General features: G+C 38.7%; 1 protein-coding gene across 2 annotated transcripts in view; it reads right to left on the bottom strand.

Annotated features, from left to right (window-relative positions):
- The window catches only part of KIF16B (kinesin family member 16B), a 252,959-nt gene that overhangs the window by 81,284 nt on the left and 154,495 nt on the right, over nucleotides 1–17,180 (bottom strand). Inside the window, exons 18-21 of one of the 2 annotated variants that reach the window (XM_012728321.1) lie at nucleotides 8,972–9,004; nucleotides 8,573–8,626; nucleotides 6,003–7,361; nucleotides 1,841–1,993 (exon numbers count right to left, since the gene is read on the bottom strand). In XM_012728321.1, coding sequence (XP_012583775.1) covers nucleotides 1,841–1,993; nucleotides 6,003–7,361; nucleotides 8,573–8,626; nucleotides 8,972–9,004 — 1,599 coding nt within the window. The remainder of the gene's footprint in view (nucleotides 1–1,840; nucleotides 1,994–6,002; nucleotides 7,362–8,572; nucleotides 8,627–8,971; nucleotides 9,005–17,180) is intronic. The other variant, XM_004687156.1, reaches the window with a different exon arrangement.

Genomic DNA, 17,180 nt, shown 5'->3' with positions numbered 1-17,180 from the left:
TTCTTTACTACACCCTTCATCACAGGCAACTTTCTGATTCCAAATACCAAACAACAACTTTGCTCCTTAACATCTTTACCTAGTAAGACATCTAGTGCCATGTGTTCACACTGTCTAGGTTTTACCCAAATAAGAGACAATTGGTCAATCAACAGAATAACAGAAGGTTGGACGAGGAAAGGAGACTAAGTGATCCCATCTAACTATGTCCTGAATTTCCACAGTGGAATTCCTGCTGTCTGGTAGACAGAATCACAGACACTTTTGTAAGGCAAATCTGTGGTCTGAGATTTCACTCTGAGATCCAACACTATACACAAGTCTCAGTTTCATCATACAGAAAATGGTGATTACTATCTCTCATATCACAAGAGGAATAAAGATCTTACATGAAGAGGAGTCAAATGGAGGGGGAAAAAAGTGGGAACACTTTCTAGAATTCCTCACTAGTATGCCAGAAAAATGCTTCTCATTATTCCTATTTGTGTCTCACCAAATGGACTACTACACCTGATCAAGGGAATCACATTTTAAGTCTCCACCTTCCAAAATGCCTGGCACAGGAATAATACAGTGAAATTTAAAGAACATAAGAAAGTCAGAGTAGAGTTGACTTTCAACACACTTGTGAACTGAGTATCTGGTATCCCACATAATATGTAATGCTGAGGACAGTGCATTAAGTACAGTCATCTGGTCAGCAGAATCAGACTAGCGACTTAAAGTTCCATCTAAAATCTTTCTGGTGGTTCTCACTGCCCAAATGACAGGCTTTTTACTCAGATTTAGTCTCTCCCTCTCCCAATAAAGATAGTTTTTTTTTTTAAGTAGATGGGGTTAGCATGTTTATATCTTAGTATACTAAAAACAAACAAAAAGGCTGACTTCATTTTCCTAAGCACATAATCAACATTTCTGTACTACTGACCATGGTTAAATGTTTTTCTGAAATGTTAGAGAGGTTAATATTTTAGGTATTTAAGTCCATATAATATAATTGACCTGAGGAGAAAGTTGAGGTATAATACACTTGAGGATGAAGTTAAGGTAATAAAGTATTTACCTTTTAATATTTAAAAGAAAGTCATGAACAGCTAAACCTGCACCAAGGCCAGTAATAAATTATCTCCCCAGATCTTTACTTCAATTTTAAACTAGCCCTGCAGAAGATACAGTCCTAGATTTCAAGAAGTACAGAGACTCATGTCATGCTGAGTAGCTTTGAATATCCAAATACATTATTTCCTAGTACCTGGGGCTCTGGACAGCCCAATTTGAAATGTCCCCCTGGCACGGATAATTTGAAGAAAATAATCCATTTTCCTATAGGCAAAGAATGATTTACTCAATTTATCTGAGAGCTCTAAGTCACAAAGTAATTATGTTGCTATAGCAATATCAGAAAACATTTTCACTATCATTCTAAATAGACTTGCAGTTTTTCAAACAGTCTTCATTTATTTGCAATCAATGGCATTTCTAAAGTAACTGTCAGCATTAGACCCTCCTTTTTAGTACAACTCAATTTAATCTACTACTTTGTTCTTTTTGAGGTTTTGTATTATCATTCCTTCTAGATGATCTGGTCTCCTAGAACTTTATAATTCTACCATCTCATGTAAACTACTTGCAACAACATCCCTTAGACTTAGCTGGCCAGTTTCCTTCAAATGATTACCTCAATCCACCATTCCTGGGCAACTATTAATGAAAACAAAGTACACCTTACGGACATGCATTACTTGTAATCTTTGATAGAGGCAAACTGGATGATATAAAGCACAACAACCACTGAAGCACATCAGCAAGGCAGGCATGGCATCAGCTTAACGACTGGTACCTAGCATCCATCAGAGGGAACAGATGAGATTTTTCAGCACTGGATGGCAAGCTGGAAGAAGTAGCCTTCCCTTCCAAGCTTCCATGATGTCCTGTGTAAACACTATCAACCTCACAGATCTTCTGTTTCAATTGTTGAATTTCATGTTCTAACCTATAGAGATGGGAATTAAATGGATTCAATCATTAATTGTACTTCCATAACATCTTCACTGGCTGGGGCATTGTTCTAGAAACCATGGAGAATCCAGACAAAAACTCTTTGTACAAGGACACAAAAACATTAATTCAAAAGGAAACAAGCATTCCTGTGTTTAGTGCAGCCACTATTTACAATAGGTAAGATATGGAAACAACCTAAATGCCCCAAAATAGATGACTGGATCAAGAAGATGTGGTACATATACACAAAGGAATACTATTCTGCAATCAAAAATATAAACTCATGCCATTTGCAGCAACGTAGATGGAACTGGAAGGGATTATGCTCATTGAAACGAGTGAAAAGGAAAAAGAAAAATATTGGATGGCTTCACTCATAGGAGGAAAATAGGGGAACCAGATAAGGAATTGAGAAAAGAAAGACAAAACTAGCAGGCAATGATAAATCATAGAGACATTCATCAGGAGAGGGAGAGGGATTAAAACAGGTATAGGAAGAACACAAGAGACCATGGTCATGGTTCATGGGTGAATTTTATGGGGAATTTTATAGGGACTATACCAGAGATGAGAAAACAAACTGTATAAAAATGAACAATGATGTAAACTATATATGTGTGTGTGTGTGTGTGTGTGTGTGTGTTTGTACAAAGGCAAACTCTTGTCAAAGACCTCTGCCTTCTAGTAAAAAAGGACACACACATTAAAGACACTATAGAAGGTGGTGATGCACTACAGGAGGGGCTCAGAAAAGGGCTGAAGGTGTCCAAAAGCCAGAGAGAAAGATATGCCCACTGTGTCCCCAGCAAAATCTCAGAAGCAGGTGTGTGGCTCTGGGTCCTCTACCCCTGGTTCAAAATGGCTGGTACTGGAACCCACTACATATTTCCATTTGTAAAACAAGGCTTAGGTTCAATGAGTTGTTTAAAACCACAATTCTAGAAGAACATTCATGGTCAAGGCAGTTCTGAGCTTTCAGAAGCCAGCTGAAATTGGATATTTAGAGATGATGTAGAAGATTCTCCAGATACAGAAAGCAATATAAACAAAGAAACTAAGCCAAAAAGACCAGGAATCTACTTTGGTCAAAATAAAGGGTATAGAAAGAGAACTAGGTAAAAAAAAACCTACAAAAGAAGGCTGAGTATCTCAAAAAATTAAAATACAGCATGAATTGTGGAACAAAACATTTCTTTCTAGTGATAAATGATACAATATGAGACCAAGTGTGTGCAAGGCCATTCTCACATGGGCCCAAGCCTCCTTGACCCCTGGGCCATCTTGTGAGTAAATTTGGCCTAGGGAATATAAGACCCGGCCAGGGGCTACGGTCCACTCCCTAAGGAAGCCAGGATAAGTGAATGAAACCTGGGTCTCAGTCTTATATATCAAGTGCAAGCACCCATCAGTTTCTCTAGATTCCTTCAGCTCCAAATCCAAAAATCAGCAATTTAATCTTAAGACGCTGTAGCGTGGCACTGCCCTCATTCAGTGTCACCAGAAGCCACTTGGCTACTCCATCCTAAACACGAAACCCAAGTTGTTAACTCAGAAATGTGACTTACAGGGACGCCAGGGTCAGCCCTTGTGAATTCCATAAGAGGCAATGCCCAGCTTCATTCAGTCCTTCAGTTGTCTATTGGTTAGCAAGTACTTACTGAGCATCAAATCACAAAGCATATAACATTTTCAGAGGAGGAAGGAACAAGCATGACAGAGTGATGTTAGGAACCAGCTGGCGGGCAAAAACCAGTGAACAACATTAATACAGAGTCTGAGAAATGGTAAGGAAAACAAGTTAGATCTAAGTAAGTAATTGCCAGTGTTTACAATGCAGATGACAGCTACTGTGCCATCTGACTCCAGCTGATTGCCTTGTAAATGAGCACTGATCCTTTAGGACTAGGGTATGGACAAGACTCCACAGAGCAAAGGGATTTGAGTGGGGTCCTGAGGGTGAGTACAATCACATGGGTGGTGAGGGACAAGCAGGGCATCCCAGAAAAGAGGCACAGTGCAAGTGAAGAACTGGCTGCCGAACAGCAGCACCTGGGCAGTAGACAAGAGGAAAATGTGATTAAAAGTTGAGTGGTACACAGCCCTAGGTAGATCTAGGTTCATTTGCAGCTCTGCCTCTTTCTAACTGTGTGACACTTGTCCCCAGTGGTTAGAGAACTATTGAGTGGGGAAGACAGAAAATGGCTGAAATCTTGTTCAGAAAGCAAGCCAACAGGGACAGCCAAGCTCAGTACACTGCTGTCCGACCTGGTGCCACATGAAGTTATTATTTCACACTGTGGAATTCCACAAACACTCAAATCAGGCTGTTTTGGCCATGAGAACCCAGAGAGCTCATAAAACACAAAACCAACACCCACAGAAAGTTGCAAGAGCATCACAGTCAGAACAAAAAGCTCAGAATCTGTTGTCCTGAATTAGGTCTTAGCAAAGTCCACTCCATCAAAACACATGAAGATAAAAGACTCCTTTGTGTGGCTCCAGGAGGAATGCTGAGTCGGGCAAATCACTGCCCTGGAAATCAAGATACGGTAGCTATTATAAAGGATTAATACTAATGGCCAGGGAGTGTAGCCGGTTGACAAAAGCCAGGGACATCAAACTAAAAGCTCACCCTGCATTCTTATTGCACACTGCAGGGTACAAATTGAGAGCATGCCCTCCACTACTTTAAATTTTCTGGGAAAGGAGCTTTGTCCAGCAATTTCATTTGCATAACACACCTGTGATCATTTTCTTAAACCTCTGACCTATTTCTCTGAAGTAACAGCATTATAGTTTCAGACAGTTATTTGTTTTACCTAAGGGAATTATGAGAGAACAAAGTAAATAGAATCCATAGCAAAAGGAGATAACTAGAAAGGAGTTTGTCCCAACCTTCCCAAGCAAAAGGATGGCCAGAGACTCCAGCTGACTGCCTTGCAAATCAGCACTGATCTAGGCCTCTGCCATTGTCAGGCTGGGCTCCTTAAGGTCAGCAGACTGGGCTTCTGCCATGGACCCTCAAGAATGCTACGCCAAGAAGGAATGATGGGATGGGGTGGTGTTCCAAGACTTCCAACTTGGGCCCAGTTAAGACCGCCCAAAGGGTCTGGAGTTAAAGGAAATGCACAGATTCCCTCACAGAACTCCAAATCAGCTGTTGGCCACACACCTTTGGAGGGTTTTGAGAACGTATTATGTGAGAAGCAGGATAACAGGGAATAGCTAGAGGATAAGTATTCTTCCGTTACACGAAAATGGTACTAGTTGTCAGTTTTACTTTTGACAACACCAAATGTGGTATCACTAAGTCATCGCCAAGCATGCTTAAATATATCACTGTATTTAGAACATCTGGATAGTATTGTTCAGTCGCTTGTTTCTTAACACAGAATTCCAGGGACTCCCCAGGAGAAGTAATGCTCTCTGGTCCCGTACCAGCCATGGAGAACAGTACAATCTGGGCACCTGTAAGCTCAGGGATGAGGTTTCACTGGAACAAGAGCTGGTCATGGAGGTGTTGGCCAGTGCTAAGGAAGGAGAAAGGAGGAAAGGAGAGAGAAAGGAGGAAAATGAGGGAGAAAGCAAAGAAGGAAAGAAAAAGAATGGAGGCAGAAAGGGAGGGAAAACAGGATAAGAAAAGGGCTGGATGGCAAAAGAAGGGAAGGGTGGAATGAAGAACGGAGAGTGGAATTTACCCTACTTATCAACTGTTAAAAAACATAGACAGTTGTTAGGTCAGTAGGGTAACAGGTGAGATTTTTGTTTGTGTGTGTTAGGCCAAAGATATTACAATAAAGATCTTAAGGAGAAAGAAAAGAATGTAGAGGATGCTTTCCTTAGGTTTGGTAAATTTGACAGTGTATTAGAATCTAAAGAGTTGGACTGGCATCCAAAGAATTATTTTGTGAAGACAGTGGGAAACACTCTATGGAGAAGGTGAATGCAAACCACCATTGGCAGCAATGCTGTGCCCCACTTTCCCTTCCTTCCCTCCTCACCTTTCCTGGTCCTTCTCCAGGGCCTCCTGCTCAGCTTCCAGGCTGGCTCGCAGCCCTGACTGCTCACTGCTGCTGCTGTTCAGAGAGGCCAGCTTCTGCCTCTGCTCCTCTATCTCCAGGCCCAGGGTAGAGCGCCGCTGCAGCGCGGAGTGCCTCCTCTCCAGCCTGGCGACGGCACGCTCCAGTGCCTCTCTCTGCTGCTTCTCCCGCGATTCCAGAATCTCCTTTTCCTTTTTCCTCACTTTTTCTTCCTGACGTGCAATGTTGGCAGTGAATTCAAAGGTGGCTTGGAGCTTCTGCAGCTGACTTGCATTGGCCTGGTACTGCGCAAGTTGTTCTTCTTTTTCTTCCATTTCTTTCTCTACTTGATACAGGGTGTTGTCTAAGCTGAGAGGACCTCTGTCCAGGATTTCAAAGGCCCTCTGCTTTTCTTCTAACAATGTCGGCAAGTGATTCTGCAGGAGGTATTGGAGCTGGCGCTCTTTATACTGCAGCCTGTACTCCGCTGGCTTTATTTTCTCTAAATCTTGCGCCGCCAAGGTAACATTTGTGACACTCTCATCACTCTTTCCCAACAACTGGAATTCTTCCTCGTTTTCTGACTTTAGACGCTCCAGGATTTCCTGTTCTTCTTCGACCTCCTTTTTCAGGAGGTCCTTCTGCTCGACCAGATCCTTCTCCAAGTTGGCTAATTTGATCAGCTGCCTTCTCTTAAACTCTAGGAAATGCAGCTGTGCTCGTTCTAACTCCTCGCCACTGTCGTCCCCCTCCACCCGCGCCTCCTTGGCACGCAGGAGGGACTCCCTGATGCCTTCCAGGTCGCGCCTCTCCTCCTCTGCCCGCTGGACTTCCCCACGCCGGAGGAGATGGATCATCTCCTGCTTCTCTCGAAGCTGCTCTTCCAGATGGGCCACAAGCATGACCTGCTCCTTTTCTTGCTCCTCCAGTCTCTTTTTTTCCAATTCGAGTTTGGCATACTGCTCTTCCTTTTCCCTTTTGAGAAGGTCCAGTTCTTGAAATATCTGAATCTTCTCGGCCTTCTCATTGTGGTTGAGTTCTTGGAGCCGCTGGAGTTCTTCTTTAACTCGGAGAAAGCTCTCTTCTTCTTGCTTCTTCTTCTGCAGCTCAATTTCATGCTGCTCCCTCAGCCTTTCTTCTTCAAACTTTTCTTTTTCTGCGAGCAGGTCCTTCAGCTTGCTCTCTATGTGGAAACTGCGGCGCTGGAGACTCTCCTCCCGCTTGCGGATCTGGCGCTGTACGATCTCTGTCTCCTTGCGCTGTGTCTCAACCTCTTGCTGCATCCGTTCCAGTTCTGCTTTATCGGATTTTTGCTTTTCCTCCATTTCTTCTATGAGTTTCCTGAAATCCAACATGTTGACTGATCATTAATTTGATCACTATGTTTGAATTCTGCTCTAACTTTCCCCTAACTGAAATGGTCTGATAATGAACATACCACAGAAGGCCAAATCCTTCCCTAGAATAAAAAAGAGCCGGGACCAACTGTCCTTTTCATTTCCAGTAGCATGCTGTTTAATTTTTTTAATTCTTTAACTATCCAACATATCATTCGCCTGAATCTCCTAAAGTAGCCTCTGATATCATTTCTTTGTACAGTTTATAAGCATAATGTGTTATGCATGGTATCATTTAAAAAGCCCCCTGAGCTCAAACAGAAAGAGCCATGCCCAATTTAAATTAAAATGTGAGTAATTTTATTCAGCCCAATGGCAAAAAAACTCTACAGAAATTCAGTTACAAAATGACATTAAATAAAAATGCTTATGCAGTCCTCAACTCGTTGGGGTCAAATATCAAAGTCGAGATAATTGACAATTCACTGTCCAGCTCAAATATCTAATGCTATTTAACATTTAATCACCAGGATAAATAGCAATCATCAAATATTGTAAAATGCTATTTATCAATATATAACATTGAAAATAACAGGAATCCCCATTAGAACATTTAAATGCCTGGTTTGGGGAGTCACATGTTCTGCGTTAACTCAGAAAACAATGATCCCCCACTGGATGCTAACTCAAAAGAAAAGGAGATAATATTAGTTTTATCAGAAAAAATGATATTTTAATTTATGTGTATATGTGTGTATAAACTTTCCAAGTTAATAAAACAACCATATTACCCCCCCCCAAAAGAAGTGAATAACAACTAAGAAAAGGCAAGTTATATAAAGGGAACTATAATATAAGGAAAGATATTTAAAAAGAGGAGAGTATAAGGACGGGAAGCTTTTTCCTTTTGGCTTTTTAGGAATTCAGGATATTATTAAAAGAAGAAATACTTGGAGTAAAATTTAAACATTTATTTGGTGTATTAAATTTAATGGATGTATTAAATTTGCCTAATGACTCTCTTCCCCCCTTTTCACATGTGTTTGAAAATGAACTATGTAAAAAATTCAAAGATAAAGTAAAAGTAATCAGTTGAAGGGACATGACCTACAGTCTCTAATCTGCATGAAGTAGTCACAGTTGTAATCAGTTGACAGTCTTAACAGGAAAAGTGAGACTACACTAGTGTTAAAAACCATAACCCACATGGCTTACCTTTTACTTTCCAATTTTTCTAATTCTTCTCGCTGTTGCCGCTCAAATTCAAGTCTAACAAAATTAAATGAAAATAAGTCACTTTTCTGAAAAAAAGCTTTTCTTTCTCTTTACTCTACCGGGTTACATATTTTAAAAAGCAGCAGCTTATCAGGTACAATTTTAATTACCATGGATTAGCAAGTTTAAAATGTGCCCTTTGTTCTATAACTATGATTAGAAATTAGACATACTTTGGGTGCTTGGTTCAGACTGAAAATAACATATTTTACTTAAAGGAAAGGGAAAAAGAAAAACACTGTACTGAAAAGGCAAGTTAAAGGAGACTTCTAAATTATAAGCATGACTACTCCATGCAATTTAGTCACTGATGAGTACATAAAAATAGAGAATCTCTACCTTAGACAGATGGGTCCTTTTATAGGGAAAAGACTGCCAGGGAAATAGAAAGGGAGAGAGCACAGACATCAATTAAGCAAAGACTTAACTGGGGAACATCAGGAGAAAAGCAGTAAGGTACTTATAAAAGCCAATAGCCATGCACAAGTTGAAATGGCTTTTTATAAATCACATTGCTCAATAATTTCTTGAAGAAAACCTTCCAAGAAGTTAGCTTATGTTATATTTTGCATGCATGCCATGAAAATTATAGTAACAATAACTATCAATAATAATTGTGAACAATAGTCAAATTCCTATTTTTATTACTTTATAGAGAGCTACAGTGCACATAGGTTCAAGATCCTCCTCTAATTAGTACTTATCCAGGGTAGGGCTACTGGGGCTAAACAGGTCACAAACAGGCTTATCACAGTTACAGCAAATACAGGGAACTAGGTGATTAAGTTTTCAGACAACTCACTGAAATATTACTAGTACAAGTTAATTTCTTCTCAAATACTGAAATTATGTATTGCCAGGTTTCAAAACTCTTGTTAAACAGCATGAAACTGTAACACTTAAAAACATTTTCTTGTAGATGACAGCTAAAAAGCTGAAATTAAAAAAAAAAGGTCACTATAAATTATTTTCCTTGTGCAGATCCATATCAATAACAGCAATTGTTACAATGAACTAACAATATTTCAAATAAACCTGTTTCCCATTTAATTGGGCCTAATAATGAGGGTGAGATGTCTGGTGTCTTTTGTAAGTAGAACTGAGTGCTATGCTGAGGCTTTTGTAAGTAGAACTGAGAAATTTACATGCTATCTTACTTTGTCTACTCAGCAAATATTTTGTGAACACTTTTAAATTGAGGTATTATTAACATATAACAATTTCAGGTGTACAACATGATTACTTACTTGTATATGTATATACTGCATATATACATACACAAATATGTAACACCAAAATAAATTAACATCCGTTACCATATATTTATAATATTTTCTTGTGATGAGAAACTTTAAGATCTACTTACTCTCTAAGTGACTTTAAAATATCCAATACTGTATTATTGACTATAATCACTATGCTGCACATGACAGTCTCATGAGTTACTCATTTTATAACGGAAAGTTTATACCTTTTGTACCCACAAAATCCTTAAGATAGTAAATCGTATCTCCACTTTATAGATGGAAACGCAGAATTCAGATATAAGAAAAAACATGTTCAAATCATAATGCTAAGATTATGGTGGAACTAGGATTTGAACCCATGACAACCTTTTTCAAGACACTTTCTATTAATTCACTTTATGAATAGTGCTCTTTTCTGTGATATACAATAAAGGTATTAAATCCTTCACTGAAACTTTCTATTTAGGGTTTTTTTTTATCATTTTGTTAAATTAATCTATAGGTTCTGTGCAATACAACTCTGAGAAATAAATCATATAAATATATAAGAAAGGTATCTGTCAGTTACCAAGTCCAGTCCAGATAATTATATTTAGTAGGTATACGATTAAAGTTAATATATGATCATTCTCTTCATATAACAATAAACAGAAGCTGAATGACTTTAAGGGGGACACTGAGACTGAGATGTTCAGAAAGCAGGGGATACACATGAAGATATGATACTCAGGCTCCTATCAAGGATAGAGATATATAGACTTTGGATTCATCAGCATTTAGATAGTAACTGAAGCCACAAAGGTGGAAGAGATTACATAGAATATATCTATGGAGTGACCAAAAGGGAGCTTAGGGGAAAATCTGAAAGACAACACTTTAGTGACTGGAAGAGAAGACTGGGCTCTCAAATGAGGCCAGGGATAGCACTCAAGGACAAAGAAAAAAATTAGGAAAGGGTAGACATAGAAAAAAATGGAAGGTGCTCAAGAAAGAAGAAGGTATTAATAGCATGAAATATTTCAGGAATGTGAAATAAGATTTGCTCAGGACAACTCAATTTAGCAGAACAGTAGTCACTGGTAAGCTAGGGGTCAGACTTCAGTGGGGTGAAGAGTGAAGGGGAGGAAAACAGACTGTGAAGGTAGATTATGGTAGCTTTAAGAGGATGGTTGCTCATATTAATAGCCAAAAGAGACTTGTACATAATTAAATTATGATGCAAATAAGCCAGAAGAACAGAAAAAATTGGGGAGAGACTGGAATACCTGATGGGTGGAGCTCCCTGAAGCCAGAAAGGAAGAGTAGAAGAATGTCTAAAAACAAGGGCCCTGGAATTAAAGTAGTCCAAATCAAATCCTGGTTCTTAATTTGAATAGGGTTATTTTTTATCATTTTGTCAAACTAAAACTATAGGTTCTGGGCACTACCATCTCTGTGGATAAACTTTCAACCTCTCTACATTTCAGTTCTTTACCTGTAACTATACTCAGTGGGTAGAGATCTCATTGCGAATGCTAACTGATAGCAGTTAATAAATATTAGCTATTATTCCAATAGTTTCATTAGAGCAGGTTGGGAAAGTTATGCTGAGAAAGCTTGAAGGTCAGTTAAGCCACTGAAACAAGAAAGGAGAGGCTGTATGACAAGTGGACATGGAAATTGAGGTGGGGTTAAAGGCATAGAGAACATATGGAATATTTTTAATAGGTAAAGGGGCCTAGGCACAAGAGAAATGATAAAGCCAACAGCAAAAAGGATGTCTGAACTTCATTCAAGAATAAAGACAGGGACAAGGCAAAAACAAAATATGAAATCAAAGAAGTCTCCAGACTTAGAGGTGAATAATACCTATGTAACTAGACAGTAGGATGAGCTATCCAGATGCCATCGCCCAATGTTCACAGCAGGATTTACAAAGATGGTGAAGCTTAGAAGGAAATGCATCAAAAGCAAGTTGACAACAGTAAAGACAAGCAGACTGTGACAGGCCTGCATATAAAGACCAGGAGTGTTCAGGAGCATGAGGAGAGGATGAGTGGTGTCACAGAGGCTGATAGAAGGACCCAGCAATCTCTAGGCTGATGAAATCACTGGTTCCCCCTCTAGAGAAGTTTAGATTTTAGAACATCTCATTGGGGTGGAAAAAAAAAAGAATCTGGATAAGTGGCAGCTATCAATTTTAGATAAAGAAGGCCATAGTGTTGATCTTCCCTCAATCCCCAAAAAGCAGCATTAATTGAAATATAAAATTGAGTCAAGAAATCAGAGCTATACCTATTGTACTGCTTAATGAGGAAGTATGACTTCATTTCTATGACCTGTGTCTAAATTGAAAAACAATTTACTGTTTTATATTGAAAGCAACATGTCATTGATAAATAATGATTCCTATTTCCCCCAAGAGTCAAAAAAAAAGCTCACTCTTAAAGGCCCAACAGTCTAAAAACAGAGTCACATAGTCAGAGACTGTATGTTCAGTATGAGGTGATATAAGCCCTTGCCTGTACTGCGTAACTTTTGAAAAATATCGTATCTTAACTAATCATACTTAAAAATACACCTCTTTCCATAATCAATGATAATTATTTCAAATAGCAAATCTTAATAGACTGTAAAATATAAATGTGAATGTGTTAATATCAAGGGAAGATTATCCACTTCAACTGTAATTTAATGTGGCTTCATTTTAAGTAAGTGTAATTTACTATCTTACTTTACTGGAATTATCTTGACCCCAAATGTTAATTTCCTAAATGTTACAATTAAAAGAAAACAGGGAAAGGAAATAATTTTTCAGCTGTTTTTAACATTTTAAAATGGCATTTGGAAATATACACACTGTGTTAGGTTCCACTAAAAAAAACATGGCATAAAATCTATTTTTATGAGAAGCAGTTTTTTCTTTGCATTAAAAGATCTCAAACACTTTTAGCAATAAATGCACATCTTGCAATTTATTCTCCTGTTTTCATCTGCAACGAAAAAGCACGTGGGTGGAAATTTCTCAGTTTGCAATATTACATGGAAAGTGAGACTGTGACTATCAAAAAGATGAAAAAGAAAAATGTAAATGAACTGACAGTATAAACATTTGAGTCTTGTGTCGTCCTGATGGTGATTAATTTAGTACCTCTAATGTCATTTCACTTTCTAAAATAAGGAAAATGGCTCGTCAAGTACAGCCAATTCTTAAGCTATCAGCAGCAGAGAACAGAGACGTGGGGTGGGGGTCGATGAGTAGAGTAACAGAAGCTGAACTGCAGACTAAAGAATACTGGAGGGGAGATCTCATTTCAGTAGAGGTGCCTGAAGGTGAGGCAGCTTGGGATATGGACACTTTACTGTTCCAGTTGGTATGTGAATAAGTAAGAGAAAATTACTAGGCTTTTCATATATGAATTTGAGGTTATTGTCAAATACAGGGAAGGCTTCATGCAATCACACAGGGTTCTGTTTGCAGAAGTGCCCCACATTGGTGATATGCTGTCATCACTTTGAAATTCTTAATGTTAAAATTAAGAGGTATCATATTTTCATTAGGCACTGATCAAATATATGTGGTTTCGGAAAGAACGTCCAACCTGTTGGCTGGAAGGTTTATCAGTATTCCTCAGTTCAGACTCTGAAAATGGAAAGACAGAAAGAAGTAAGACTAGAACTCAGTGTAAAATGGAACTAGAACTCACTGAACTTCCACAGGGGATTAGCTATTGGCCATAATGAATTCTATTACCACTTAGATTAGACTGGCTTACCTTCTCACCAACCTACCAGCCTTAGGGATTTCCAGTCAGCCTCAGAAATTTCCAGCCAGTCTCTAATCACTTTAACTAAGTAAACCCCAAGAACACTGAGGATCTTCAAGATTAAAGAGAAAGTCTGGATTCAAGTGTTGCAACTTATGCAGGTTTTATCCTATCATCTCCTAGAGCTTAAGAATTCTCAGATCCTCAATGCTCTTAAGCTGCTGAGCAGATACCAGATATTACCAAGTAGACACAAGGAAATCAAAACAGGAAGAACCTGGCCACAGGTCCAGTGTCCGATTCTTCATGGAGAGGCTTTTTCTGTACACATCAACTCACATATAAATTTTCACTAGAAGGGTGCTTTTAGAAACAGATGGAGTTTTTGCACCACTCAATCCATCTCCTCTTAGTTTTTCCAAATCATTGTGTACCACATCAGGCTGTCCTATAGTAGAATGACTTACACAATTGCAAGCCAATTGTGTGTGTATCAAAATGTGTTTACAGTACAACTTTCTCTAGGAAATTAGCCTCTTTGAGGCAAATTAAACTTCTTTTAGATAAAAGTCAAAGCACATAACATAAATAGCTATATTACTCTAGGAATGGTTTTCTAATGAACTTTCAAATCTCTGGACTAAAAAAGTACTTACAAAAAGCTTTCCAATACAAATTAGTCTTGTAAAGTGAAAAGTGTTCAATGAAACAAAGATTTACTTATAGAATAGTGAAACTGATACCATAAGCATTTTAAGAGTTTTTTCCCAGCATAACAGTGGTATAACTTGTGCTAATAAAGACAGCCACAGTCACATAGTAATCTTGGGAGACTCCCCTGATTGTGCCATAAAAATCTTAGATGGTTAAAACTACATGAGAATTCAAGAGTTTGTGCATTCAACTAGGTACATATCCCTACATCCTGGCTCCCCATCCCCCCAAATTTCCAGACCAGAAAACTGAGACACAGGGAGTCCTAGAGAGAAGACCAACATGACCTCCCCTTTGAAAGAGACAAGAGTGAAGTGTGCCTTTACCCACTCACCATTCAGCCTTGTTTCTAGCTTGGAATTCTGTCTCATTTACCCCAGTGTCCCAACTGTTAAAAATGATTCATTTTAAAATGTTACTTCTCCTTATTGGACTAACCAAAATAATGTATTACCAATAATTTTCCTGCCACTTCATTCAGCCATGCACTCCAAATATCCACAACCATTTATCAAGCAGCTATTATGTGCAGGCTAGAGAGAACTGAAAGTGAAAGTAGCCACACTTATCAATCACACGGAAGATAACAACTCACTGAGAGAAAATTCCATTGTTAGTAGGAGATGGGGTAGACAGAGAGCAAATATAGGTACACAAATAGAGAGCAGAGATGCTGCTGTCTGAGTTGGCTTTGAGATGGAACAACTATGATAGGCAGTGTGGTGGTGGTGAGGAATCTAGTGGGAGAAAACAGATGAAAGAAGATAAAAATGTAAGCCAAAGAAATAATAAAGTGCTCTGTGTAACTATTGTTTAGAATTAATAAAAGTGATGAAAAACAAAACCCAGATGTTATATCATGGTAGAACATCCAAGGTCAAGCTGACAAGGGGTTACCTTCTTGGGTAACCTTTCCTTCCACTGCCCTATGTAGGCCTCTATCACAACACTGAGCGTGGAGCTAAGGAACTGGAGGTTTATACATGCATTAATTTATTTGTTCAAGACACCATCCCTGTGCCAGGAACTAGTCTAGGGAACTGCAGATTCAGCAAAAGAAACCATGTCCTTGTTATCATGAACTATTAATTCTAGTGAGGAGACATCTAGCAATGACTATATCATGTGATGGTATTATGAAAAGGATAGAAGAGGTTGAAAAGAGATGGGGACATTCAAGAGAAAGCTGAATGAAGAAGCGAGGGACCCTAAGTATGCCAACATAAGGGAGACACCAGTCCAGTGGCTAGGAGATGATGTGTATGTGATGTATGGGTCACAGCAAGACTAGCATGGTGAGAACAGATGGAACCAAGGGAGAGTGTGGTATGAGGGCAACTGCTGCTCATGAAAGGTGAAGGCCAAGACCACCCCAGTGCTCTACAAGTCATGAGGGCAGACAGAGCCTTGCCCACCAGCACTGCTTTGAGAACAGAGACTTGCCTTAGTGGGCTGTGTATCCTAAGGGAAGTTTGCAAGACACATAAAAGTGGTTCCACTAATGACTGCCCATGAGCAGTGCTCCTAAGTCAGTAACGTGAGGTGCAGAACCAGACCCCAATTCCAGCCTCACAGAATATATGGGCAAGGAGATGTTGTCAGAATCCTATTTACCTTAAAGATGAGATTCAGTACAGCAAACTTAGAAAGTACAGTCAAGTAAAATACAGCATACACCACGATGGCTCTATCTTAGTATGTAGCCATTAGGCTTCACAACCATAAACAGACTGATAAGAACAGACCAGAGTCCTATTACTCTTTATGCATAGCTTGGATAAATCCCCAAAAATATATATAATCCTACAACATAGCTTATTATCATAAAATTCTGTAATACAGGTGCAATAGACTTTATGTAAACAATATTATATTGTAGGAAAACAGCAGCGTGGTAGATGATTTTGACAAAACCATGTGGTGGGATATACATTGGGAAGCCCAAGAAATAATTAGTTGAAGGAAAAAAAAAAGGCTGTGCATAATTGTGGGCAAAGGAGAAAAAATGAGAGTAGAGAAGGGAAGTCTGAAGATGTGAAAAAGACTTAAAATGCATCACAGTTCCTTTACTGTGACAATACATCACCGAAGTGAAGAGCTTTACAAGTCTGCTTTACACATTTGTTCTCTTTTGATATCACACATTGAAAGACAAAATGCTAACATGCCTAACCAAGCAATGCTTGAAATGAAACGGAAACCTCTGGCAGTCTTGGCTGAGGCAAGGACCGAGTGGCTTTTGAACAGTGTCGCTTGTCCACCCACTCCGAGCTCTCTGCTGCCATGCTCTTCTCTTGTCAATCCCCACACCTTCTTTTCCTTTATTCTTCTTCTAGCATCTCTCTCTTCATCCCTCCCTGTGTTCCTTTAATGTAGGCAGCAGCTACTAACAAATAAATAACTCAAGTTTGTATGAAATTAGATGACAGAGTGGGCAAAGAGAAGCAAATTAATTGCAATGTAATAAATTATGTGGGAGAGGACAAATAGCTTCAAAAAAACAATGATTAATCAACAGTATAATTATGACATTAAAATATAGAAGGAATACTCATGTTCTATGTTGTGGAGGAAAACTCACAATAAAAAGGAAAAAGCAGAATGGAGAACTATATATTGTGTGATATCAATTTTGTTTTTTAGGTATTCTATAGTGCATAATTATAATATCTGATAGACAATTAAATACATATATTTAACCATATAATATTACAAATATAAACCAATCATTTCTTAGTAAAAGATTGTGAAAGTTTGTGACTAATCATTTCTACATGTTTTACTTTTTAATAAGGATTTGAATTTATAGCGAGACAACCTACTTTTCTCAAAATTTTGTCT

The sequence above is a fragment of the Condylura cristata genome, unplaced genomic scaffold, assembly GCF_000260355.1.
Source record: "Condylura cristata isolate star-nosed mole 26May11 unplaced genomic scaffold, ConCri1.0 scaffold00022, whole genome shotgun sequence".
Taxonomy (NCBI): Eukaryota; Metazoa; Chordata; class Mammalia; order Eulipotyphla; family Talpidae; genus Condylura; species Condylura cristata.
Note: the sequence above shows the minus strand (reverse complement) of the source record. Positions and strands in the feature narration are given on the sequence as shown.